Source organism: Neopsephotus bourkii, unplaced genomic scaffold (assembly GCF_033783945.1).
Source record: "Neopsephotus bourkii isolate Nb327-2 ecotype Australia unplaced genomic scaffold, CSIRO-AGI_Nbou_v1 NB_1765, whole genome shotgun sequence".
Classification (NCBI taxonomy): domain Eukaryota; kingdom Metazoa; phylum Chordata; class Aves; order Psittaciformes; family Psittacidae; genus Neopsephotus; species Neopsephotus bourkii.
Window position 1 is genome coordinate 3,768,227 of NW_026902239.1, and position 27,093 is coordinate 3,795,319.

A 27,093-nucleotide genomic window follows, 5' to 3' on the forward strand; every position below is an offset into this window, starting at 1 on the left:
AGGAGTGTGCACTTTATACTGGTACACAGCAAAGACACACTTTACCCCAAAACACTGTCTAAAAAGGTAAAACAAACTTTAATTTTGCTTATTTCTTAGGTAAAGAAATGATGGCATGGACTGCTTAAATGATTTACCCAAGGCCACAGATAAGTCTGGGGAGGAGCTAAGTCTGGGGAAGAGCTATGTCTGAGGAAGAGCTCTGAACACAAAACTCCTGAGCCACAGTTCAATGCATTCAGCACAACTCATCCCTCCTTTTCAAAGTGCTGCCATGTAGTAACATTATTCAAAGTTGCTGACAAGTCTGAATAGCTCTTTTTTCTAACAAAAGAAGGAGTGGCAGTTGGCAAAAGGTAATAATAGCACTGGGCAGCAAAGATTATAACTGCCTGTGCCATGCACTGGATTATATATTTTACCTTTAAGTGCTCCCTTAGAGAAGCACAAACAGGAATACAAAGGGAGCTGAAATCTAACATCTGCCTATAATTTACAATACTCATTATATTTTTGGGACAGCCATCTCTTGGCAAGGTAAGTTCTTTTATTTATAGGCAGGGGCTGCTCACGATTTGCATGCTAATGCATCCACATCTGCAAAACCTATAAATTAGCCTCCAGCTCATTATGGCAATGCCATTGTCCCACTTGCCAGTATGTAATCTGATCCCAAATGTTTCAGATATCCACAAAATAAAACCAGCCTGAGGGAAGAGCTTCACTGTCACAGTATTAGCACACTGAAAAATACTCCACTCACACACCTCCCCAAAAATAAAAGAAGATAACATAAAATGGCTGGAGGAGAGGGAGAGGAAACTGCTAAGTGTTTCAAAAAGATGAGCCCAAGCGCCTTAACACTCAAGAAACTGGAAAGCTGTTGCTATATTTTGAGGTGTTTGTACCAGTTCAACCAAAAGAATGAATTTATAGCAGCTTTTTAATGGGCTCCCAATAAAAGTATCTTCATAGAAGGTTAAGTCCCTTGGCTGTGCATCCTGATTGGATCCTAACATGCCATACATGAACACTCGTGTTGCTATTTAAATTCTGGTTATGCCTAGCTATCTGAAACAGACACTGAGGGTTGTTTATTTTTCAGGTAAGCCTTATAAAGAAAGCCCTGCTTTCTGGTAGTCAGGAGTTTAGGATTATGTCAAGATTTTGCCCCCTTGTTAAGCCAGCAAAAAGATGAAACACAGTGTAGACAAAGCAGACCCATAGAGCACAAATCCTCTCCCATCCAGATGTGTGGATGCTTCCTATGTTAATTCTCTTTGTCAAAGTTAACTGGGTGGTACAAGATGGCTGGGCCCATGAGCTCAGCTTCTGAAATCTCTGCAGGCTCAACTTTGCAGACTGTGGGTAGGGTGAAGAGGACTCTTCACCAACCTCAGATAAACTTTAAATCGCTCCTGCAACTTCCATCTGGTTGTCTTTAACTGTGCTGAGACACACAGACACACCCATCCTTAAAAAAGAGAAAAGTGAATCCCTTACAACCCCAACCCCCAAACCCTATCTATATAATTTGAAAGATCTTAAACAGGGTGACAGAGCTGCTATCATCAAGCTCTCAGACTTGTTTCTGCATTACCCTATGGTGTGAATCCTCTGGCCTTTTCACCTCTTCCTCCCAACCTCTCCACCTACTCTTCCCTGCCTGTAGAGTCCTCAGAAACCTCCCTTTTTCACTGGCCTGCTACTATAGGTAAAAAAATGAAAATGAGAACAAAGCCTGAAACAGGAAAGCTTCAACTGAGGCTTCTGAGTGGGAGAGGACAAGGCACAAGTCATTGAGCAAGTGTGATGCTGGGTTCAGGATCCAGATGTACTGCATGCAGGAGGTGCAACAGTATATTTAATGTCTTTACTGAATTCTGGTTGATAACAATAGCTGGTTAATTATTTATTTACCTGTAACTGTCTTGTTTGTCAGAGTAGGTGGAAGAGGAACAGAAAACCAGGGCTCTGCATGAGTCATAACCCAGAAATAGCTTTGCTGAGGATACAGCTCACACTGCTCTGCCATGTAGCCCAGATGATAAGCATCAGTGTTACTGTTCTCTCCATGTTGTCAGTCTCATATTGCCATGAATGACAAGATTTACTATGGTGTATTCAAATGGGGCTGTATGTAGGGATAGATAGAGATTTCTTGATTTCGTTTTCTTATGTTTATCTTTTTCATACTACCATAAGAAAGAGGAAATGAAGCATAAAAAGAAACAATTACTCATTTAGAAAAACAACCAAATAAATAAATAAAAAGATGTTACTTCTAAATCCAGGATTTTTACATCAGTTCTATTCAACTATACTTTTGATCTTGCAATGAATTGCACAAGGCTAGATCCATCTATGGGGCTCAGGGAGGGTTTATACATCTCTGCTGCTTATCCCACTACATGAGTGGCTTTGAGTCACAGCTCTGTCACCCCTGCACTTGGCAGAGAGCTGTCAGGTCTTTCTTTTAAATACAGGACTGTCCCAGTGAACTCTAAGGGACCTCCCTAGCTAAGAGCTGGGCACAGAGTGAGAGAACAAGAGGGCCTGGTGTTTTCACTGAAATCTGCAGCTCCAGCACTGTTTTTAAACAGCCAGAGGGCTGCTGAAAGGCAGCCTTCCTGCCACATTAGGAGCTGGACTGCTTGGCGCTGAGTCTGTGATGGACTTCTTATAAATGGGCCCTAGAGTTGCCACAGCTGGATGAGGACCACTGGCCGCATCTATGCTGCTCTGAACACACTGAGCTTGGGATGGCATGAGCACTTATGTGGGTACCTCTGCTTCTCATATCTGCCTCACCAGAAGCTGCAGCCCATTAGGGGTTGCTGAGGTGCTGGATATATGAGGTCCTGTGTGGTCCCCAGAAAGCAAGCAAGCTCTGGCTGTCCTTGTAGCCTGAACCTGTGCAAGGGCACTGTATATCACCTGCTGTGCTCCTCCAGCCCTGCAGCAGACTCTGCCAACAGACTCTGAGGAGTTGCAAGACATTCACAGAATCATAGAATGGTTTGGGTTGGAAAGGACCTTAAGATCAAGTTCCAACCCCACTGCCATGGGCAGTGACACCTCATCCTAGACCACCTCACCCAAGGCTCTGTCCAACCTGGCCTTGAACACTGCCAGGGATGGAACATTTACAACTTCTTTGGGCAGTCTGTTCCAGTGCCTCACCAACCCCTCAGTAAAAAACTTCTTCCTTAAGTATTCCAGTAGTTTATTAATCCTTCCCATGTTTATTGTGTTTCTTCTTTTTCAAGCAGAAAGGAGTATGGGATACGCTGCATGTTGTTGTTTAGGTGCTGAACTGATAAGTATAGTGTCAGAGCCTAGACAAAGCTGATTCCTATCCCATTTCTAATTGAATGCACTTTCTAAGCATTTATAATTATATATTTGGGGAAAAAAAGTCTTGGTAGCATTTTTGTTCACATCACCTGTGATAAAGCCTCCTTTTCTCTTTCCTCCGCCTATTGTGCTTTTCGTTAAACTTTTGCTGAATCTATATTTGGTACCCAGCTCCTTCATGCTTTGTACTGCAGAGACCCAAGGAATTATTTCTTCAAAACCAGCAGCAAAAACAAAAACAAAAACAAACAAAAAAAAAACAAAACCCAAAACAAACCCAAACCATGCAAAGGCTAGAAACAGGCGTGCTGTAAAGACTACTTAAAAACATACATTTTCCTCTGTGTGTATTTAACAGTTTCCATTTTTGCCATATGTTCTTTCACTCATCAATTTGCCTTTTAGATTGTTCTTTAACGCTTGCCTATTTTCTTGCTTCTGCAAGGGAAGTTGATCTTTCATTTGTTCTGCAAATATTCCTTATTGTCCCAGGTTTTATTGCCCCATCTGTTACTGTGTGATCAGTTGAAGTCTCTGGTGGTCTCAGTTTTCCAGTTGATCACACTATACCACAGGCTATATTTCAATTTAATTTCTAACTACTGTATGATGTGTAAACTAGAAAGAGAGAAACAAAAAGATGAGGATATTTTTCCCCTGCTTACCATTCCTCTCCTTTTGTGTAAGCACATATCTTCACTACTTACTTGTTATTGGTGACAGTGCTTAAACTAAATCCCACATCTCCACTCTTTTCTACATGAATCCCCATCTCTGTGTTTACTACTTAAAAGCACAAAAGCATATACAGAATAAGCTCACCAGCACTTCAGGGAAATGGGTAGATACTGTCCTACCCCATGAGTTGAATCAACACTTCCCTGCAGCACCCCTGCCAAAATGGAAACTTCTCCCAAGCAGTGTTCCCCTGTTCTCCCTCCTCCATCTCCCAGCCTTTTTCTACTGTTCTCTCTTCCTACTTTTGGTCATGCATGGTTGTGTTAAGTCTGCCTGTGCACATAGTTTTAAAATTACTTTTTCTCCCACTCTTTTAGGCATTTACAGGCATTATCTTCTGCAAAGTCCTCTTTCATCTTCCTGCTCTCTGTTCTTTCACAGCAAGGTGCTCAAGAGAGGCATGCCTTTAAAAGTAGAGGTATAATGCTGTTTCTGTAATAGGAAGCTAACCCTTGATGAAAGTGTGATCAAGCTGATTTGAAGAAGATGAGTCTTTTGCAGCAGGACAAATAGATGGAATTTTCTCCTACCTGTCCAGCACTAGGAGAGAGAAGACTCAGCATTGTAAGTATTTATAACTATTGCTTTTCATAATCATAGAGCAAAATGGGTCATTGCCAGGGACAACACGGAGGCAGCTCCTGCTGTAACAAGGCTCGGGAGAGATTGCATAAGAAGCAGCACCCCCAATTTGTCCCTGAAAATAGTGACTCAAAGTATTGACGTTCATGCATGCTGCGTCATGTGTCACATCCACATGCACTGCTAATTTGGTGTTGTGGACCTGCATTTGAGCATGTGCTTAAAGGCCAGACTTGCTCTTAGAAATCAGGCCTTGGTGGACTGAGCTATTGGGTGAGTCATTTATAAACCCTAAACAGGGTCTTTAATGTGGAACTGTGCAATGTAACATACCCTGTTGACTTCTAGATGAAAGGTTTTTATACCAAAACCTCCAGATGCTGCTGCTGGGAACCAGGACATCATTTTATAAAAGCTACCTGTGCTGAGGCTGGAAAGAACAAGAAGGTGATGGTCTTCTACAGCGCTGTGTAGGCAGGTGTGAGATGTACATAGCTTTATGGAGGGGAAGGAGGAATTGAGACAGGAAATACAGATTGATCCAAGAAAATGCAAATATTGGTGGAAAATAAAGCTTCTGTATATCATAGAATCAGAATAGTTTGGGTTGGAAGGGACCTTAAAGATCATCTAGTTCCAACTCCCCTAGTGGAACAGGGGCACCTTCCACTAGGTATCTATGAATTCAGGTTTTCCTTGAGATATTTGTATAAAAACTTTCATAAAAATAGCGTGTCACACATATGTCTGTGTGTATATATATATATACACTGAGATTTTAGATATATCTAAATACATATATAATTTATATATTTATATATATATACACTTAGGGTTTTTAATATATAAATATGCACATATTATATATAATATTTAATATATATAAAATATAAAATTATATATAAAAATATATATAAAATAATGGATAGCAGGGCAGCAGCTTCCAGCTCCCTGAATGAACTTATGTACCTACAGACCAAAGGAAGTGTCAAGGTCCCGCTGGAAGGCATAAATGTGTTAGGCTCTGCCTTACACACATCTGTGGTGCAGGAGCTAACCCCATAGACCAGATGACTCTCCATCACATGTGGGAAGACAAACAGACCCTTCACTTCAGCCTCAGTCTAAATTAGCTGAGTAAGAGAAATTCCACTTTAGGTGGAAAATTCCAGTTTCAGGGGAGGTGAGCACACAAGTACCTCACTGCTACGGGAGCAGAAGCACGGATAGCTGGCTTTGTGCCCACGACATGGCCCCGCCGAGCCTGTCCAAGCCCCGGGTCTCCCGGCTGAGGGTCTTGGGACTTGGGAAGCCCCTTTGGCAAAGACAGGGAGGAGAAGATGATTTCGGCAGGAGGTGGCAGCTGCCCTGCTGCAGCACAGCCCCGCTTCTCTGGGGTGTCGCCTGCCCCCTGCTGGTCAGAGCTTCCGCTGCTTCCGAGTATACCGGTCTGTAGACTCATACAATCAACTCGGTTGGAAAAGACCATCAAGTCCAACCATTACCCCAGCACTGCCGAGGCCACCACTAAACCATGTCACTGAAGGCCTCGTCTACACAGTTTTTAAACACTTCCAGGGACTGTGATTCCACCACTGCCCTGGGCAGCCTGTTCCAATGCCTGATCACCCTCTTGGTGAAGAAATTTTTGCTAATATACAATTAAACCTCCCCTGCTGCAACATGAGGCCATTTCCTTTTAACTTATCACTTGCTACATGGGGGGAAAAGATCAGCCACTGCTTTGCTCCATCATCCTTTCAGGTAGCTGTAGAGAGCGAAAAGGTCTCCCCTGGGCATTTTCTTCTCCAGACTAAACCCCAGTTCCTTCTGCTACTCCTCCTAAGTCTTGTGCTCCAGATCCTTCACCAGCTTCATTGCCCTTCTCTGGACCCACTCCATCACCTCAATGTCTCTCCTGCAGTGAGGGGCCCAGAACTCACCAGTGGGATGATCACTGCCCTGGCTCTGCTACTACACTAGCACTGATACAGCCCAGGATGCTGTTGTCCTTCTTGGCTGCCTGGGCACAAGCTGGCTTATGTTCAGCCATCAAACAGCACCCCCAGGTCTTTTCCGCTGGGAGAAAACACAGCCAAAACCCAGTGAAAACCTCAGCATCAGCTTGGTCAACTGTTAGCACTTCGTTACTTATCTGTAATGTCACACATGAAGATGGTCAGTTTGCAGCCTTGGAAAAGGACTTACAGACAAAACCAGAATGAATATGGAGGTCATGGATGACAAGGTTCTTCATCTGACGCTTTCCTTTTTTACATTTGAAAATGCAAATGAGAGGATGAGGTAAACAAGGAAGTGCTGAAGCAACAAATCCATAGACTTCAGTTGTCTGAAGGCCCTGGATATTGTGTACGTATGAACCTGAGGCCCCTAGAGAGCTCTGGGCTAAAATTCCAGCCACCAGGAATTCTTCCATTTCCTTTAATAGAGACAGGATTGCATCCAGTGCAATTCCAGAACAATACAGAGGCCTCTGCAAACTCTGAATGTAAAAAACTGTATTTAGTTAGCTCACGTGAACTTCCATGGCTATCTGTATGGCAGTCACAGGCAGAGCATGCACAGAAGAAGGATGGCTCTTTCACATCTTTTTATTTCTAACATTTTAGTTCATCTCAGGCTGATGGAGTCACATAAGGTGTCTCTCAGTGGAATGACAACAGGTTAGTCACACTTCTGCAGGCCACGCTGTTGTCCTAGTATTTTCACAAGGCTTTCTGAAGCAGGCTCAACAGTGCATCAATTGCACAGAGCCAGCTTATTTCACCTGTGCCAGCCCCAGATGAGTCTAATGTAAGCTGAGTTCAAACAAGGTCTACTGACAAAAGCTGGTCAGAAAAATGGCTTTCTTTTGAATCCAGATAATGGCAGCTTTTCGGCACACCAGGAAACTGACGTTTGGTCTGGAAATACCGCTGGAGCAGTTGTTGTGGGTTATACCAAGTACCTCCCATCCCTATCCTATTTTATGGGTTGAATGACTACCTTGTTTTGGTGATGCTAATTAGGTATTATGGCTGTGATGCCTGAAGAGAGATTAAGTAGAATTAGGTTACTTGGGCATGGAGGAAAGTGAGCATAAGACGCTGCTGAAGAACAACACCCATGAATTATAAAATAATTCAATTTACAACAGGTACTTAGTCTCTGGACATTGTTTTTTCCCTAATGGTTTTAGCTGAGAGGTAATCAGGCCAGAAAAACATATTTAGGTAAAACAGAAAAAGGAAAGGTACCACAGCCCTAAGGGGATCCCCTGCCCTGCCCCATGGCTGCCCACTGAAGGACAGAGGGATGCTTTGGCACTGTGCTACCCATCATGTCATCCCCCCGAGATGCACCCTTGGGAACCAGCCTGTAGATTCCCACCATCCCATTTCAAAGGCATCTCCAGGAGAGCCCAGCCATGCTCATCTGGAGCTGATCTCTGACCTTCATTCGGTGCCATTTGGTTTTCTGATAGCTGGGTGAATGATTGCCAGCAGTGGTAAATTATTTACTCCATGTAAAGCACCGTCTACTAGAGGGGCATATCCTTTGTTACATGCAGAGAAAAGATATTGCTATAGAGCCCCAGAGATTATGAAATTATCTATTTATATAATAAATATTAAAGGTAAGGGTAGCAGTGGTGAAAGAAGCTCATGATCCCATTTTTCCATGGTAAAAGAAAAATTTTGGAAAAGCATCTAGACTTCCATTACTACAGAACACAAAGCTATGTTCATAGCTGAAAATAATGTACTTTTGACAGAACAGCCTGATCCAGAATGCCCAGATAGATTCAGGTGGTTTTGGTGTTTACTAAAGTAAACTCTGGTTTATTTTGTTATATATGAGGGCATTTTTTCCTCATGATCATAGAACTGCATGTTTCATTGCAGCCCCACAAAGCTGACTCCTGCCATCTGGTCTCTGTGAAGATGAGGGCTACACAGCCTGGAGGTGAGAAAAACTACATATGCTGCTGGAGCTGCCTATTTTGCTGCAGGAGGCACTGGTTTATAAGTTTGCTGGATTTCCTCTACTAAATCCAAGCAACACGGGGACTGAAGGCAGATAACCGTGTTGTAGGCTCTCTATCACACAGAATGAAATGTTTGGTATATTATCTTTTAACTTCAGCTAGATTTCCCAGTTGTTTAAAAGCCAGGTGTTTAAAAGGAAAGGGAAGATGACTTTTCTCTCTTTACTGGGTCATTGGGAGCAGCAGGGTATACCATGAGAGATGCTAATGCCAGAGGTGGGCTTAGAGGCTGCCTTCGGTGCTTCTCATCATGTCCCTCAAGTTGATTGTAGTGTGCTACTGATGATTTGGTTGGATTTGAGAAGGGCAAAGTTGTGGTAATGAAGGCTTCAAGAATAACACAAATGGAGATAGATTTGAATAAATACTGTAAGGAAACAGTGGCAAGAACTGAAGAGTGGAAGTGGAGTTATGAATAATAGTATTTGTGTGTAAAAGTATATATGTGTATATGTGCATAAATAAAAAATTCATTGATACCTTGTCACAATACAAGTTACTACGCAGGAATATGCAGGTCATTGATTTTTCCTGATAGGTGACTTAAACCTAGATTATATCTCAAAACAGGCCCTTCATTATTTTGCCAGTGAAAGGCCTTGAGACAGTTAAACGTCAAGTAGTCCCTGCACAGTATTTAAAAATGGAAGTTCTTAAAAGCATCCACTTTAAAATACCCCCTTTTTCTTTTCAGTTTTTAGGAAATGATACAAGAATTCCAAGCCATAGGTTTTCATTTGCACTCTTTGAAAAGCCACATGCTATGCAGCAAATATGCAAACAATCTTTTAAAGAGACTTTCTCATAGAAATTGTGTAATTATTATTGGCAGAATTAATACTTCTCACATCTCATTTTTCACTCATATTGTATGAACAAGTACATGCAAGTACATATTTCCTAGACAAATATAACATCTCTATATTTTTCTGGTGGGAACTTTGAGGAGGATGTTGAGAGGGCTGATGGAACTCTACATAGTTTGGGGTAACCTGCCTGAGATTTTTGCAACTTGCCTACTGTGATAACATCTTATTGTCCTGATTTTAGCATCACAGTGCATTCTCTAGCATTTGCCAGCAATTGGTACTCAAGGAGATTGACCATCCCTCCTCACAGGACACACACACACCCCATTCCCCCCCCCCCCCCAAGTATCTTTTGAAGAATTAACATTGGGCACAGTTTAATCATGTTTGCCATGGCTGTGGCAAAATGCCATTTGATGCAGTCCAGTAAGTACTCATATGTCCCCATCCTCCATGAAACCCACTGAATCCCCCCTACCCACTGTTTTTTCTCAGCCCTTCAGACCTCAAAGATTTGTTCTTCTACTGGCCTTTTTTGGTGAGGCTTTGAAGCTGCTCCAAGACTTGATCAAATGCACGTTTGTTACATGCCCAAAACACACAGATCCCTAGTCCTGTGATACACACATGTCTCAGTTTATATGTTGAGAGTTTGCATTGAGTTGGGCAGTGGGGTGACATGATGAGATGCACCTAGATCTTACTGTGAAGAAGATTTCTCCACAACCAAAATTTTGGGTGTTTATTCAAGCCATGTGACGGGGAAGCCTTCATTTTGGTCATCCCAGGGGTCCATTTCTAGACATGGAATAGGGAAAGATCAGGGCATATGGGTCCTGAGTGCCACTGCTGGACTGGGCCCAATACAATCTGGTTGGAATCCAGGGCACAACTGCAACCAAATGCTTGCTAGACAGCCATTAGGAAACATGCATTTGTTTAATGCTGAGCTTGATGCCAGGCAAGCGATGGCTTCCTTGGTAATAATGTCACATTTCCATCCTCAAATAACACCTTTCTTCCTTCTTGTCTGCATGAAAACTGCCCAAAAACTGGGCAAGAAGTTGGCCATTTCAACTGCAAAGCAACTTACTGCAAGCTTTTCCTACCTGAAGCGGCTAACACCATTAGTGTTATCAATGCTGGTAAACATTGATCTGTTTATCTAAGGAACAGGGAAGAGAAAGATGAGGTTCAAACATCCGGGCAGCGCCTGTGAAACTACGAGAACCGAAGTTTGGTGGGAGCCACTAAAAGGCGAACTGCCAGCCAGAGCACGGTAAGGTGAGTGGCGGGACGCCGGCAGCTGGGACAGAGCCAGGAACGGGGCCGGGCCCGCCGGGTCCCGCGCTCCCTCCCCTCCACCGCGCCAGCCACACCGGTCAGGGCCGCCGCCGCCAGGCTTAGTCAGAGGAATGTGGGTGGGACTGCCTCCGCCCCGCCGCCTTAAAAACCCGCTCGGATCGGCACGCACGCACCGTCCCGTCCCGTCTCGTCGCACCGCAGCGTCTTCGCACACCGTACCCGCGGCGCTCGGGCTCGCCGGGTGTCCCCACCGGCAGGGCAGGATGGTGGCGTGCGGCCTCGCCTGCTGGAGGTGCCGGTGGCTCCTGCCTCTGCTTCTGGGCCTCGCCATCATCATGGGCATCATCGCCCTGGCAGGCAGGGGCTGGCTGGAGTCCGAGTCCGAGCCCTACGTGCAGCAAGCGTCACTCTGGGAGAGCTGCACACGCGGCGAGGAGGACCTCAACTGGAGTTGCGAGTCCCTCATGGACTATGGTGAGTGATGGCTGGGAAGCAGGGGGTGCCTTGCCATGGAGGGTCTCCCCACTGCTGTCGTGGAGCTGCTGCTTTCTGGGATGGAGTTGCCCTTGCAGAGTCAGTGCTAGTGCTGTTTTAGGGCTTAAACCAGCAAAGAAATACAGGTCTAGACTTTTAGAGCGATCTGGTTTGTCAGATGGTCCTTGAGGTCCCTTCCAACCTGTTAGTCAAACATTCAGTCTCTTCTATTGGTGCAACCGAAGAAAAAGAACTAATTGACCACAAGCCCCTTTCTCACCCTACTTCCTTTTGCCTACCTGCTGGCTGCAAGCCTCAGCAGCCTGGCCTGGCACTTAGCCATTTCCCCTCCTTGTGCTGGTGGCCTCGCCGGTTGGATGGTGAGCATGGAAAAGTTTGTGCAGGGTGTCTGGTGGAGAACCACCCCTGGATAATAGTAAAGTTGTTTTCCCCCTAGCCCACAGGAGTGGGAGAGCACCTCAGTTTAACCCTGCCTTCTCAAGGGAATGTGGCTGTTAGGATGCCTCCTGACCTACAGCTTCAAGCGGCCTGATGTGGATTTGCGGGCTGGAAAAAAAATGCTATTTCCTCTGTATACCTCTCTATTGCACTGGGGCCTAAATCAGGGGATAATGGTGCCTCTGTTTTAACTTGCTGGGTGTCTGTATGCTTCTGTATCTGGCACTGCCAGTGTACTTACTGCACACTCCCAGTTTTTGGTGCTTTGGGGGGACTTCTTGTTATTTGCTAGAAGACGTGGGTCTGATTCCATCTGATTTTCCCTCACACAAAATATTTCTGGAGAAATAAGCAGACCCGCCTTAAGATGAGGGTACTTTGGGGACTGGGAAGCTGGAAGGGTGTGTTTCAGCTGGGAGAGCTGGGACTGCGATCCCTTGCTGCCTCAGTGCTGCGGACTGACTTCCAGCAGCTTTTCATTGCAACACTCATGCGTGAGCTGAGTCCTGAATATATTGTAAGAGCAGTGGCTTTGTTCCTCAGCCAGGTGATGACTCCAGGTTATATTGTAGGTGGCAGAAATCTGGCTGGAGTGACATAAGTATCTGTCTCCCCCATTAGACACAGGAAAAGCTAGTGCAGAGCTGCCAAGATTTGCATTGCACAGGGAAGAACTGCTCATACACTTCTGCTTTCTCCTGTAGTGACACAGCTGCTCATGTCCCTGAGTGCTGATGGGTGTGTGCTTTGCGTCAGCCCTAGGCGTTGTGGGGCAAAAGCAACTTTATGCTGTTTTTAATAGTTAACAAGCTGTCAGAGATGAAGAGTATCTTTGACTTCACTCAGTTAAGCCTTGCCTCGTTTAACCCAAAACTCATTTAAATTCTTGGCTTATTTACACCAACTTCACTTTGCCTCTTCTCTAATTTTCATGACATCAGTGCCACTGTCTACTCAAATACTATTTACATCTCAACAGGATATGAGTTCAAGTTTGATTTATTTTGTTCCCTTTTTTTCTATGTTAATGCCATCAGGCTCAAAATAGGAGAGGGCATTTACAAAGGAAAAAATGCCTGCCAGGCATTTACAGCACTGCTGCAGGAAAATAAAAGTTAATTAATTGAGATGAATAGCTTGTGTTTTGCTACTGTACTACTATGTAATGTAACTACTATGCACTAAATGTCCTGCACCTCTCCTGATGAAATGAAAACTTCAGAATGGATCCCCATTAATTGAAAGCTTCATTAGACAGTTTCTTAATTGAGCTGTGTACTAAGAAGTGGAAGAGAAAAAGCAGATGGGTAACTTATTTTAAATGGGGGGGGAGGGCAGGAGCAGAGAAAGATTTGCAAATAGAAGTGTCTTTTCAACTGCATTGTTTCTAAATACACACTTGCAAATTCCGCATGAGAGGGAAGAAGTGGGGAAAAAAGAAGAGTAGGATGTCATTTAGTAGGGAGGTGGGAAAGGGATTTTGTTTAGAGCTCCATACTGGTTTGTGTCTGGGAAGTGTCCTGGCTGGCAGCACCTGTGTATTATCAAAGTGTTGCAATGCAGAGCTGCTGTGCTGCACTAGAATATGACTCAAGTTGACTTAGTCTGGACCACTGCAGGATTAAACTGTTGACTGTGTGTTTAAACATACTGGTAAGCTATCAGATCTGACAAGGATTGTTTGCAATGTGGTTACTTGGGAGAGGGTGGTTGTCTTTATAGTGATGAAGCTCTAAGTTTAGGAGCAGTACATGTGCACGGCTGTGTCCTCCCAGTGCTTCTGGATGGCTTGCTCCCATGTCCTGGGTTCAGCAGTAGCAGTCAGTTTGACTCTGAATTATCACTGTAAAAGATGGGCGTGTATGTGCAGTAAAGGTGATGCCAAAGAGATTAACTCTTGCTTGTATTCCTAACAGACGGTATTTATTAAGCACACAGGAGCCAAAGTAAAAAAGGGAAGCATTCATCTGGATCCTTAGTTAAGTGCCAAAAAAAAGGGGGGTGGGGGTGGGAGAGGTGGAACTTAGAAGTAGGAGCCCAGCTTTTTTGAATCATGTTTCATTGTGGCTGTGCAACTGTACCTGTGTCCTTAGAAGTTTGGACTTTAATAACCACAGGTTATTGGTGAAGCTGAGTGCATGTGTTAACTTCTCTAAGGGGCCAGATAAACAGAGAAGGATTGTTACATGTACACTTACCTTTCAGTGTGCCTCTTCAGGCATGCTTCTCTGATTTATGGGGCCAGGATAGTGTTGGCCAAGTGCAGGCATTTGGAAAAGGATAATTGCAAAGGTGTAGCAGTTGGTGTCCCTGGCTACACCCAGAAAACATTTATTGCATCTCCCCAGTAAAAGATCCCAGCAACAGGCGAGGCTGGTGTCCCTTGCCAGAGGGCTTTGCGGGCCCCTGGGCATGCACGCTTCAGCTGCTGGTAATCTGGAGATGTTAAAAGCTGGAAATACATAGGGCTGTGCCTTTCCTGAGCTCCCAGCAGAGCTAAGTGGCTGAAGCCAGGTTTGTACCAGAGGGTTTTATTTAATAGTTTGATAGTAAGCAATTGCTTTTCCAGCACTTCTAAATCCAAAACAGAACTGTGATTCCCAACACTAATTCCCAACCAGCCCTCCCAGTGAACGTTTGATTCTGGGCTATCCTGTGCTTGCAGTGGGTATGCACATACCTTTCCTTCACCAGTAGTGCTACCATGGAAATTTGCACATTCTGTGAGCAAGAAAAATATTGACAGAGGTCTCTTGCTTGCAGTTTGCTATTTTTTTTTCCGTCAGCAAAAGCAGGTATATTGGGGCATTCTATGTAATGAACTGACAAGACAAGAATTGCTACTGTCGTTTATATACAGAAAAGTATTATAACTACAGTGTAAAAACATGCCTCATCTATGCATATCATGGTAAAAACATCTACCCCAAGATTCCAGTTATTCACAAGCTAACAAACTAGTTTCTGCTTTTGTAAGTAGATGAACAAAGATGAGAGAGGCTTGTTGTTTCAAATTCTATAGCAGTTCATCTTCCTGATGGACTATTTTCCCAGCGCCTTTATTAATTTCTAAAGTGAAGTCTAGACTTAAATATCCTACCCTGTAGAGCTTCCATCTCCTTCCTGGTAAGGCTGAGGCTGAATAAGATCAAGAAATACACCTTATGCTAAGGCTTTGTTGCTTGCTGTTTTTTAATTTCATCATATTAGTGGTATTCATCATTAAATAATCCTGACCCCTCCTAGTTATTTGCACAATAATATTTGCAGCTTAGTTCCTTTCCACAGTCATCATTAATCAAGCTATGTAATAAAAGTCTTAATCCTTCCTAATAATTATAGACCTTCAGCCCCTGAACAGTTTTCTAATGTTCTTTCAACACCACCTAATTGATAAATACCTTTCTGCTGATTAGACACAAAGTACTTGACTCTCATTTGAGGCAAAATTGAGCTAGAGAACACTAATATCTACAACTATTCTGGTTTTCTGTTCTATTTATGCAGCCCCAAATCATTGTGGTGGTGGTGGTGTATGATTTCATAAACAGACATCATATTTGTGCCTATTTTGAGTAAGAAATACTGTCCCTGCTAAATGAAGGGACCTGAGAATCTTCTATGGAAAAAACTTTAAATTCTGGCTAAATGTCTCATGATTACAAGGTACTTCTGAGCACAAACCACCTAGAAACTGGAGCTGATCTCTCTTTGAGTGTGAGCAGGTCGCTCCAGTTCTGAAGGCAGCAGTGATAACGTAAACCTGCAGTTCTCCCCTCCTAGCAGCTTGGAGCTGTAGGTGGAGGATCTTGCAGAAGGAGACAGGAGAGCTGTGTGCCTGCAGGGGGCTTGATCAGCTCTCGGGAGTCGGGAGAAAAGGAGCTGGGAAAGCCAGGCTTGATAGGTATGGGGATCCTGCACAGAGAAACAGCAATTTCAGTTGGAGCCCTGCAGCAGCCCCTCTGCTGAAAGCTCTCTCTGTTGATGGGAGTAGCAATGGCTTGTGTGGAAAAGGAGAGTGGCCAGGCTGCACGCTGTGCTCGGTAAGGGCGCAACCTCCCACCTGAACCTCTCCCATCAGTCACTTATTGCAAGACTTAGTTATTTTTTGGAGATTTTTTTCATATATTCTTTGTATTTTCTTATATTTTCTCTTATTTCCTTTATACTGTGCAAATATACATAAGTCCAAAGCTTTTTGCTGCTCCTCCTGTGACTCCTACCAGTGCTCTTGTGGCTTTTTGATGGCTGTTGTCTAGTCCAGACCAGAGTAGACCTATTCAGTGCTGTGGCCAGCACCTATGAATCAGTCTTGTCATTATCAACCCACTGATAACTGCTTCTGGGGAAGACACAGGGTCACCAGCACTGAGCTCTGTTGCACGTGAGCACAGAACCCATTGAATTTCATAATGGTGGTGCCTCATACAGTCCTGTTTTTAAAGACTTGAAGCAAAGCTGGGCTTGATATTAACTTCCTGACAAGATCTCCTACAGCTGTGTGTTGTCACTTTCGTATTGCCAGAGACAAGAAAATAAATCACTGTGAGTGGAGCCAGGGCTGACCTGTATCCAAAAGCCTGTTATGCTTGTAAAATAAGTACAGAGGATATGGAAATAGCAGAGAGCACTGGGGCTTTCTGGTTTATCTCCTCCAGTCATTTTTTTGTTGCACCAACCTCAAGGTGTCTGACCTGCAGGGGTATTTGAATTTGCAACCTAAATTTTATCAGGCAGATGCTATGCTTGGCTTCCTGTACTGTGCCAGCATATGTAATGCTTTTGAAAGGGAATGTGCTTTGATAACTAGGTGTTCCTTCTGGTGGTTATGCTTTTTTTCTTAATAGGGCAAATATCGATAAATAGCATTCCTAGGTCATTTAATCTGAATCAGTTTTCCTGGGATGGCTGTGTGTAATGACTAACTATTGCTTTGTATTAGTTATCTCTAAATAAATCCTATTGTGGAGACAATACCCAGTACCTGTGCTAGGTATGTCAGAATATTTTGTATTAAAAGATTTTATCAGACCACTGATGCAGCTTTAATCTCCAGATATTCATCAGGCGTCCTCCCTTCCTCCTCACGCCACAACACTGTTAGGGAAAGATTATGAAGCATCCACAGCTATGTGAAGGAGAAAGAATTGGAAAAGATTCTGCTGTCTTGACTAGCTTCAAGAAGTGACAGGGTAAAGAAAAGCTTTTCCTTACCCTTTCTATGCCAGCATGACTGTCTTCAGGTGGTAGGGATGAGATGTGGCTGATAGCTACTGTATTTCACTTTGCTGTGGGAGTAGGGGGAAAGAAACTAGTTGAGACTGTTCTAATGAAAATGGCTGTAAAACAGTGTTTTGCTTTCAGAGAGTAAATTGATACATGTAGTAGAGGTGTCTGAAATAGTTTTACAGCGTTCTGTGTCTCAAACAAGTTTTTGCACAGAGGGACCCGAGGTCTACATGGAAAGCAGGTGGAGTTTCTTCAGCTGTGTGGGAACAGAGCTCTGATGAAAGAGACTTGTTTTTTTTAATGTCCTGACCTAAATCTTGGTGCTTTCTTTATTCCTACATTAGAGGGAGCTCGGAATCTGACCCTACCCTGTCTGAACGTGTGAAAGTAGAAACCCACATTATGCAGATGTAGGAAGTGCGCTGTGATGACAGCTGACTAAAAACCAAAGCACTAGCCCAATGGTTTAGTCCATTTGGGCAGGTATCCTGCCCCGGAGGCAGGAACACATCTGTTTGTGTTGGGCTCACCTGAACTCCTGCTTGGTTTCTAAAGAGCACAGGGTCTGCCCATAATGAGTGCCTTTCCACAAGCCTGTGGCAGTATGGAAAGGGAAAAATGCTGGCTGTTTTTCTGGCAGGTTGTCTTACCTTTGCTGTCCTGGCCTCTAGGGGGTGAGTTGTGGTTTCTGGTGCTGCTCTCCTGAGTGAGGCCACTTGCTTCATGCTTGAGCCTCTTCCAGTCTGTAGTTGCTTAATCCTAAGGATCTGCACTACCCAGTTGCTTCAAATGTCAAAGCAATGATTCAAAGAGGACTCTTCCACTTTACCTCAGTTTCTGCTGTTTCTCCTCCACCTGCTACATTTTAGCTCTTCCTAATTTGTTTTCCAGCTGTGAATAGATATTTATCTTCAAGAGCTTTCTCTTTGTCATCTCTCATTTCAGCTATTACAGATCTATTTCTTTTTGGTCATGCCAGTTTTGCTCCATGTGCATTATTCTTGTCATAAACAGGAGGGAACCTGTATGCTGACAGCACTATTACTTCCCAGCATTATCTCCTGTGATGGTACACTCTTGCCTGCTTTCATACTTCCCCAGGCATCAAAGTGGTTTTGTAAACTTGCACGTTGAACAGGAACAATAATGATCAAGTACATTCTGAGTGGTTGTGTCCTATCTGCTCAGGTGTCTGTGGGTCTCTTACAGATACAGAGTTTGGAGGTGTTATCTCTAATATCATGCTGCACTTTATCCCTCTTTTTAGCAGGACAGGTTAGTAGGTGGGGAGTTCTGTGGCTGCTCCACCAACAATAGTGCCTTTCTCCTCTGCAGCTGTGCACTTTGGAGGCATCCAGTGTTGCTTTGACATAGGACAAGCTTCTTACAGTAAAGGGTTTCAACAAAAAATCATTAAAGGAAGCCAAAGCCCTGCAGTGATCTGCAGTTCAGTGCAGTGCTGTGTGTAATGTATTTCTTGTTTTCTCTTCAAGGATGGGGGAGAGCAGCAGCTGCCACCTACCTTGTGGGCTTTGTGATCCTGGTCATTTGTTTCGCCCTTGCAGTCATCGCATTCTCAATTGAGATACTCCGCTTCAACTTTGTTCGAGGAATTGGAGGCTTGCTCTTCGTTGTTGGTAAGGCTGGGCACAAAGACAAGGTTATTTTAGATGTAAAACAAGCTTAAGAGGAAAACATAATAGGTAGAGATTCTCTTATGAAGTAAGCTGCCTTTTCTATTTTTTGATTCATTTTTATGGGGAACAAAGGAATGTTGATTTATGCTCTGAGAGAATAATGGTTAGAGAAGCTCCAGTGGCTTTTGTCAGTTAGCACTTTCTCAAAAGCAGTGTATGGAGGCAGCCAACACCTCTGACCCTGCATATCACATGGGAGCTGAGAGCCCTGGGCACTTTTCACCTTCCCAAGGGGAGGAAGAGAGATGTGGCTATGGTACAAGTGGGTGGTAACTGACTCTGCAGGGATCACGGTTGCTGAGCTGTAGGACAGGGCTAGTCACAGCATGCAGGTATGTGCCTTAGCAACCTAGCAACATCACCGACAGCCAGATAGGGGTGGGGATCTGCCTTGGCCAGAAGTCATTTACCTCTGTAAGAACGCAGATCTGACTGTATGACTGAAGCTAATCGTTACATATCTTAGAAAGATACGCAGTTATCTCCAGGTATCTTTTTTTTAGTGAGAAATGTAATACATTCTTTGTTATTTACCCCTGCTTTTCTTTATTTCTCTCTCCAGCTGCCTTCCAGATCATAGGCTTGGTCATCTACCCAGTAAAATTCACTGAAGAAATTCCACTGATAGGAGATAACATGTTCAGCTGGGCCTATGGCTTTGGTTGGGCCAGCACTGTTGTTGTAATAGGTTGTGCTTTCTTTTTCTGCTGTCTCCCCAACTGGGAAGATGAAGTCCTGGGAAACATCAAGCCTACCTATTACTACTCCTCCCCAGAGAGAGCACCATACTTAAACTGAAAGATTGAGTCCAAGTACAATTGACTGTTGAAACAACAGAGGAGTGCCCCTGATGTAAATTTGGTGTGAATATAGGAGACTGAAAAAAAAGTTTCTCCAGAGTATTTCTTACTAGACCTGGCAATAAATTAGTAAAAACATTGTCATCATTAAGCAAACATTAAGCAAATAGCTTTTACCTAAAATATTATTTACATATTCTAATGTCAATTTTATTTGGTTTACTTGCTCTTTCCTCTCCCAACTAATGAGTCATCCTTATTTTATTCAAACACTTGCTTATGAATAAAAATACAGTGTAGACAGGAAGAGGAGGGATTTTAAACAACACAGAAGGACTTGCAGGTTATTTTGTTATCACCTCTGACAAAATTGCCTTAAATGGAACTAGGAAAAAAAAAAACCCTTCCAAAAAATTATTTTACTACCAAAATCAGTCCCAACGAAGGAACTTCCCTGAGACTAACAGTCACTGACTGCCTAAGAATCTCTTCTCATTGCGGTTACTGGACTATTGTTGACTATTAACCATTTGAATTAAGGGGAAAATAAAATAAAAATTTATTTTCCTCCCATTGGTGCTGTTGGATGAAGATCTCTAAAGCATAGAGCTGGTGTGTGTATAACAGTGGCTAATGTAATGCTGGTGTGTTTGTGGCTGCTGCAGGACTTGTGATGGAGCCACATACAATTTTAATTTACGTTGTCACAGAGAGTCAATAAACTTTTGGATGTTATACCACATCATTTTTACATGGCTTTTGAGGGATGCTGGTTTAGAAAATACAAATACCTTTGAATAGTACATACACTACCCTTTGTCCTTTTAAACTGCAGTGTTTTTAGTTATCAGCTGTGCTTTGGAGGAAAATCTTGGCATAGGTGCTGAAAACTTCCAAAAGTTTCTGAAGCACACTGTAGGTACTCCAGAGTTTAGTAAACTTGTGACTGCTTTGTGAGTCGCTAGGGATAACAGGTAAATATAGAAAAGCAGTTCTGTGAGCAATTTGTATATGCAAACTTCATGCAGACACCCATCTCAGAAAGTAATCGGGCTGGCTCCTAGCTTGTGTTTCTGGAGCCAGCGATTCTGGAGACTTCTCTGTATTGGTCATGGATCTGCAGCAGCTTACAGCAAGTTTATTATGGTCTATCTTTGCCAAGAGCTTTCTTCATCTTGAGAAGAAGAATGAAGAGACTCATTTGTGGAGCTCCTCTTGCAGCTATGGGGGAAGTAGGTCTAGTAGAGACAGATTCTGAGGGGGGTACAGATAGAGCGGAAGGCAAATGCTCTGTGTTACTCCGTAACGAGCAGCTGGGGAATTGCTTCCTACTATTGTGACTCCAGCACTTAGGAGAGGGTGTGTGGGTATACGTATTCATGCACATGTACAAAATCAAACTTACAAAGCATTAACCAGCATACTGTAAAGCTACAGTCATTTAGAACTAAGCATTTTCAATGCTCAATATTTGTTGTGTATATATAGCTTTCCATTTTGTAATACTTATTTTAATTTGGTAATTCTATATATAATTCATACGATTCTGTTATGGAAAAGCCATGTGACTTCTGAAGGTCCCTTCGAGGCCTGTATTTTATAACTTTATGGAGCATAAATACCTGCAGACTTCAGAACTGTGTTACAAGCTAAGTCATTGCATATATATATAATCAACTCCATTTATGATTCTTGGTGAAGAAGAGAATCCGTGATTAATGTGTCTCTCCCCCCTTTTCTGTACAGTACTGGCTGGTGTGGAATACTGTGTTGACTTACCTGTATCATGAGTAGTGATAGTACCTACTTGCCTATTTCCTAGTGAATTCAAAACACAGCAGAGAATCCCAAGTGTGGAAAATCCTTGCACAGCTAAAGCTGAGAAGGAGAAAAGACATAAGAAAATGGACACTCTTCCTAATGAGAGGGAGGATAAGCAATAGGGTTTAACATATCTTTTTTATGTTTTTTTGTAAGCATTGTCATAACTTGTCAAAAAAGCACAAATGTAAAATAAACTTGGCTCTGAATATACTGGGAGGGGTAGAAGCATAACCAGCATGTTATGTGTTTAAGATGTTTGCGACAAAGCTATTGCAAATATTAATTACTCTCGAGTGATACTCATGTATGTGGCGGTCCTTTCAAATATGGTGGCTTAATTAAAACTGGTTTAACTGATGGTTGTAGAAACCTCGTGCTGTTTGTGCTTCACAGATTCATTTCATAAGCTCAAGCAAATAACCATTCCTTCCTCCTCTTAACATGAGTATCAGTATTTATGAAGTGTCAGATTAACAAAATGAAGTTACAGACCTCACATCCAGGAGGCAACAACTTCATTTTCCAGCCAAATAAGCTTGAGTATGCACTGTAAAACACGTCTGTGCACTTCCACTGGAAGTGCCAGGCATAAAAGAGCTCTTTGTGAACTCAAAACCTTTCTAATGCATCACAACTTGAGGGGGAACTCTAAACATTTTAAGCGTGCAATAGCCTACAGGAGGTCTCAGATGTGGGAAGCATTTTCTTTGTTTATCAAAACTGGGCAAGCACTTTTCCTATGCTGTTCAAGAGCTTTAAATAGTGAGAAAAAGACAGTACCAGTCTGCTATTTTCAGTGGAAGGCTGCACTTCTCCTGTGATGGAAACATTCCCATTTCTAAACTTGGATCATATATGGCCCGCAGATAGCCCTATGCTAGTGTCATTCTGTATCCTGAACAACTCTTTCTCCCTGTGCTTTTACAGAAAGCAAACCTCCTGTTAGCCACCACTGTCTTTAAGCAGCCTGCAGCTTGTGATTTCCAGAAAGAGGTTCACTATTCTGTTTTTTTTAAGCTGTACTAGTCCTTAAATGTCTTAGTTTTGAAACACACCACCCTGGATGCTGGAAGCTTGCATGGGTTTCTTTTGGTTTTGTGTGTGTCCTCCCCCCACCCTGCACTTAACTACTCTTTAATACAATAAGGGATAACATTTTTGTTCTGTTTAGATTTTCCTAAATGCTTTGAAGGTAATGGGAGGGTTTCCATAATGACCATCTTTTTTGCCACGAAGAACATTTGTATTCTTATTTATCTCCAGTCTGTATGCAGCAGCAGCCTAAATCTGTGCTCACTAAAATCCACTGAACAACTCCAGCAAGCTTCAGGCTGCAGGGTAGCTCCTTCTAATCCAACCCCAGAGAAGAGGGAGCAGTTTAGAAGATTCCAAGCACACTTGGATCTTGACTCAGGGGGAGTTTTGAGCAATCAAAAATGTGCATGTCTGGGTGCTAGGGAAGGCTAATTCCAGCTAACCTGAATGGGATGATTAATGATTAATGCTTCAGTCTCATGGATATGGGAAACAGCTGCCACACCCCACTGGGATTTTGTCTTTTTAGTTGATGTAGCAAGTGACTCATTCTTTTAGGCAGTTCCTTAACAAGGTAAAATTCTCCAGAAGTATTCACCTGCTGTTAACATCCTGCATCTAAGGACTTTGGACCTGGAATACATACATAAATCAAGACAGCATAGTAACTCATTCAAGGTATATTTTTTTTTCTGGGGAGAGGGTTGTTATGGTGATAAGCACTATAGAAACCAAACCACCCACAAGCTGAAAGGAAAGGTTACACACACACGAAAAAAAAAAAGAGTTGCTGAGATAATTGAGCACTTATGAATTAATGATGAGCCATATATCAATGGAAACTGAATGCTTTAGGAGACACACAGCAGTCAAGGGAGCTGAGGTACTGGTTCACAGTGAAAAGCAGTGGAGCTTACTGGCAATAAGGAACACCATCCTGAAAAAAGGGTGTTTCAGTGCCAGCTGGTGAAGCAGCACAGTGAACATGGGAGATGATACTAACAATTTCATTGTACAATGAAGTACAATCAAATCTGGAGGATAAGTTTGCAAAAAATAGGGATGTTGAGTTTCTGAATGTGATTCCTGTAACAGGTGTTGGTACAGGAGCAGCAAAATCCATGTGCAATGCACAACATCTCAGATATGTCAGCATTACTGCACAGGTGCAGTAGTTTATATGTGTGGATCCCACTGACCAAGAATATGTTGATTTTGCTGTGCATGTGCAGCATACTTGTAAGATGGGTCTGATGTATCCATGGTGCATGTCTGTGCTAGTACAGTAAGCAGTCTTTTGTCTGGAGTTTTCTGGTGTCCACAGGTGTGGGCCAATCCACTCCAGCTATGGAGCTCCACATCCAGAAATTCCAGGCAGAAAAGCCAGTGCCCTCAAATTTTGCCTCTATAAAATTCCATTTAAATTACTTGGGAGATGTCAGAATAATTCAAAGTTATTTTATTATGATTGTTGAAAACCTAAATTTAATAAGGTTGAATTTATCATAAAGACTGTAGTGGAAAACATGCAGGCATATCTAGAGCTTTATAACATGAATATTATAAGTATAAACAATATAAATAGATAATGATGCATGATAGGCTATATGCATTATATATAATTAATATAATCAATAAATAATTAATAGAAATGTTTCCATTAATTATATTCTTTGTGGATTCATCTTTGCAAGATTGGATAATATTTACTAGAAGGAGTGGTGTGACTGATGGTTTTTATTTATTTATGGAAACGTGGGCAAGACATACTATTTTCCACAGAGATCTTTGTGAATACAGAATATTTTACAAGTACTAAGAATTGCTAAGCATCAAGGGGACACATTGGAAATCAGTGTTCACTGATTTTGAGAGAGCCCAGAAAGGTTTGGAGCAATCACTCACATGGAAGTGTAAGCCAAAAAGCCATCAAACTCCCATCCTTCAGTGTGGTGCACTGGGAAATGGTCATGGATTAAACTAAATTAGTTGACTGCCTTGGTCTTGAAGGCATATAATTGGGTCAGGAGCTGACATGTGGCCATTACAATCCCTTTTCAGTAAATAGCCTATTTTTAAGCTCTGTTTGTATTAGTAATGCCATAGGACAAGAAATAAGCAGATCTTACTGTAAAAAAAAGGATTTAGATGAATTTTGACAAGTGAAAATTAGTTTCTGTTCTGATTTGTAATAGAAAGACAAAACAATTTGCAAAACAAAATTTGGGGAATCATAATTGACATTTTGCATCAAGTCAATAGGAAAAGTTGAAAACGTTGATAGGAGACCACCATGTTCATTTCAGCCAGCTTGCCAAATCAATTCCATATCATACAGAAGAAGACATTTCCATATGACGTTTTGGTTTCAGTGAAGCCCTACTTTTGGTTGGAGAATCTCAAAGTGAAAATTCATGGCCGAAACTCTTAAAGATATGCCTGGTACGCATGTCTTATCTGTAAATCTCGAAGTGCTGAAAAGAAGTAGCTGGTGCTGTTCCCAACTGACGCATAAGGCACAGTGAATGAAAGCCATTTCTCTGACACAGAAATGTAAGTAAAAAAAGTGTGGTACCTGGGAATTACCTATGTAAGGCAGATTATATTCCTCTCCTAAGGCAGCTAAGGCTAGGATCATAACGTAGGACAACTATCTAGTTAGCCTAGCTATGCCACAGAGAAGTTCTACAGCCCAAAGCAAGTAGATTAAGTAAAATTATCTTACATGTAGAACAGGACTGTACCATGCCACTCTTGTGTGGCCTCACAGCTGCCTGAAGAAGGTACAGACTCCAGCAATGGTACCAAATGTCCAGAAGCCATCCCAGCTGGTAACTGAGTAGTGGCTTTACAGGACACTCTTGATTTCAGCCGTTTGCCTGGGGAGGAGGGGTTGGAGGTCGACTGAATTCTACAGAGCATCTAGAAGGAATAACTGGGGATTAAACCTGGTTCCAGTAGAGCCTATGCTGAAGAAACTTGTCCTTAGCACAAGCAGGCTGAAAAAGAAATCCATGCTTAGGTACAGAGACTTTTGTGTTTTCCTAATTCGTGTTTTCCTAATACAGTCCTGAATTCCTCACATAAATAACAGCCCTGGGTGCAGGTTCATATTTTCAAACCAGCTGCTAAAACTTGCTCTTGTGGTAATCTTCTGGTTTTGTATGTGTAGTCACACTAACGAAAGGCAGAAACTGCCTTTTAAGCCTAAAAGTGCTTGTCTTGTTGAGGCAGGCCTGCCTTACTGACTAGAGTCAGCGAGTGCTGTGCATGGGGCAGGCCTTGATGGTCTGACAGCAAACCAGTCCTGGGAAATTCTTGCTAAAAGTATTAACCCCATGGAAATTATCCTCCAGGCTCAGCAGCTAGGGAACAGAGGTCTCAAACCTCTGTAGAGCTTTCCTGTGCTGTGCATATGGCAGAAGGACCAAGCACCAACTCAGTCTACACTACACTACAACACACTACAAGCATCATGGATGATCCTCGGTTTTCAGCCACCATGGGAGAGTCTCTCAGAAAAGCCCCACATGTGAGAAACTGCAAGATCTCAACTGGGTTCATTTATGTAGGAGGATGTTCTTATTTTGCAATGAAGTCAGGTCCTGTACAAAATCCAGTATCCTTCTACTGAATGTAAATGAATTGCAGCTTGGATTACCCTGAAAAATAAAGGTATTTTTCTCTATGTGCTTACTAGGGAGGAAGTATTAGTCACACTGAGAACACTATTGCCTTGGTGCACAGGTGATCCAGGGTACAGAGTGACCACGAGGTACAATTTAGCCAGGGTAGGACGTGACTGACTGAATTGCATCGCTGTATAGGCTGTAGTTATAACTGCAGTGCCATATTCCAGTAACAAGGCAAGTTGCAGCCCTCTCCAAAGGGGAATGGCAGATTAGCATAATCAGGAAAAAAAGGACCAATGGTTGTAAATGGATTAATAAATACTATAATAATAGTTGTAAGATTTATGATAGCTCATGCAAAAAATGTTTCTCTATTACTCAGCATTTAACTTGTTAGATGTAAGGTAGCACACAAGAGAACAAAACAATCTTAGCAAAGCTTTTAAAAACCAAACTTGGGGGACTTCATGTTTATAAGTGGTATGGAGTGAAAATGCAACTGCTGCAAACGTCATGAACACGCACTACAGCTGGTCAGATCAAGTCAATCCAGTCATTTACATAGCTCAGTTGACCAGGTCAGCAGACTAACGGTGGACAAAAATGTGCTGGCAATCATTAGTTAGCTTCTTCTTCCACTAAGAAAATCATTTCTGTCTTGGGTGAACAGGCATATTTTTATTTTTAGCTCTAATGCCATGGAATTTTTTGGTTTGTTAATGTTCTGCTGCTTACTTGGTTACTTCAAGTAGCAATGAAGCATCATTAGGAATATTTTCAGATGCAGAAAGCGCACTACAGTCTAACAGTTTTTACATTGATAATGTATCTTAATTTTCAACAGATAGTGTTTGCCACAGGTGCTGGAAAAAGAGAACAAGCATTTGCTTTCAGGTAGACACCCAGCTTGTATGTTTCAAAAGACAAATCACATTGAGGGTAAGACATCACTTCAAATCACAGATTCTTTAACAAAAGTTTCCAGCAATTTCCCTGTGTGTCATAGGAGTATCAGAATTACATGAGATACTTCATTTTGTCGCCTTTGAATGCAGCTCCCTCTTTGCTGTTCCAGATACCACAAAATTACCCCGGTACTGAGTG

At 42.6% G+C, this 27,093-nt stretch overlaps 2 protein-coding genes across 2 annotated transcripts in view; both read left to right on the forward strand.

Moving 5' to 3' along the window:
• The window catches only part of REPS1 (RALBP1 associated Eps domain containing 1), a 499,053-nt gene that overhangs the window by 411,824 nt on the left and 60,136 nt on the right, over positions 1-27,093 (forward strand). The window lies entirely within an intron of this gene.
• PERP (p53 apoptosis effector related to PMP22) lies at positions 10,972-21,679 on the forward strand. Its single transcript, XM_061378118.1, has 3 exons — positions 10,972-11,313; positions 18,495-18,638; positions 19,261-21,679. The coding sequence occupies exons 1-3, from the start codon at positions 11,103-11,105 to the stop codon at positions 19,494-19,496; spliced, it is 591 nt and encodes a 196-aa protein (XP_061234102.1). The 5' UTR covers positions 10,972-11,102; the 3' UTR covers positions 19,497-21,679.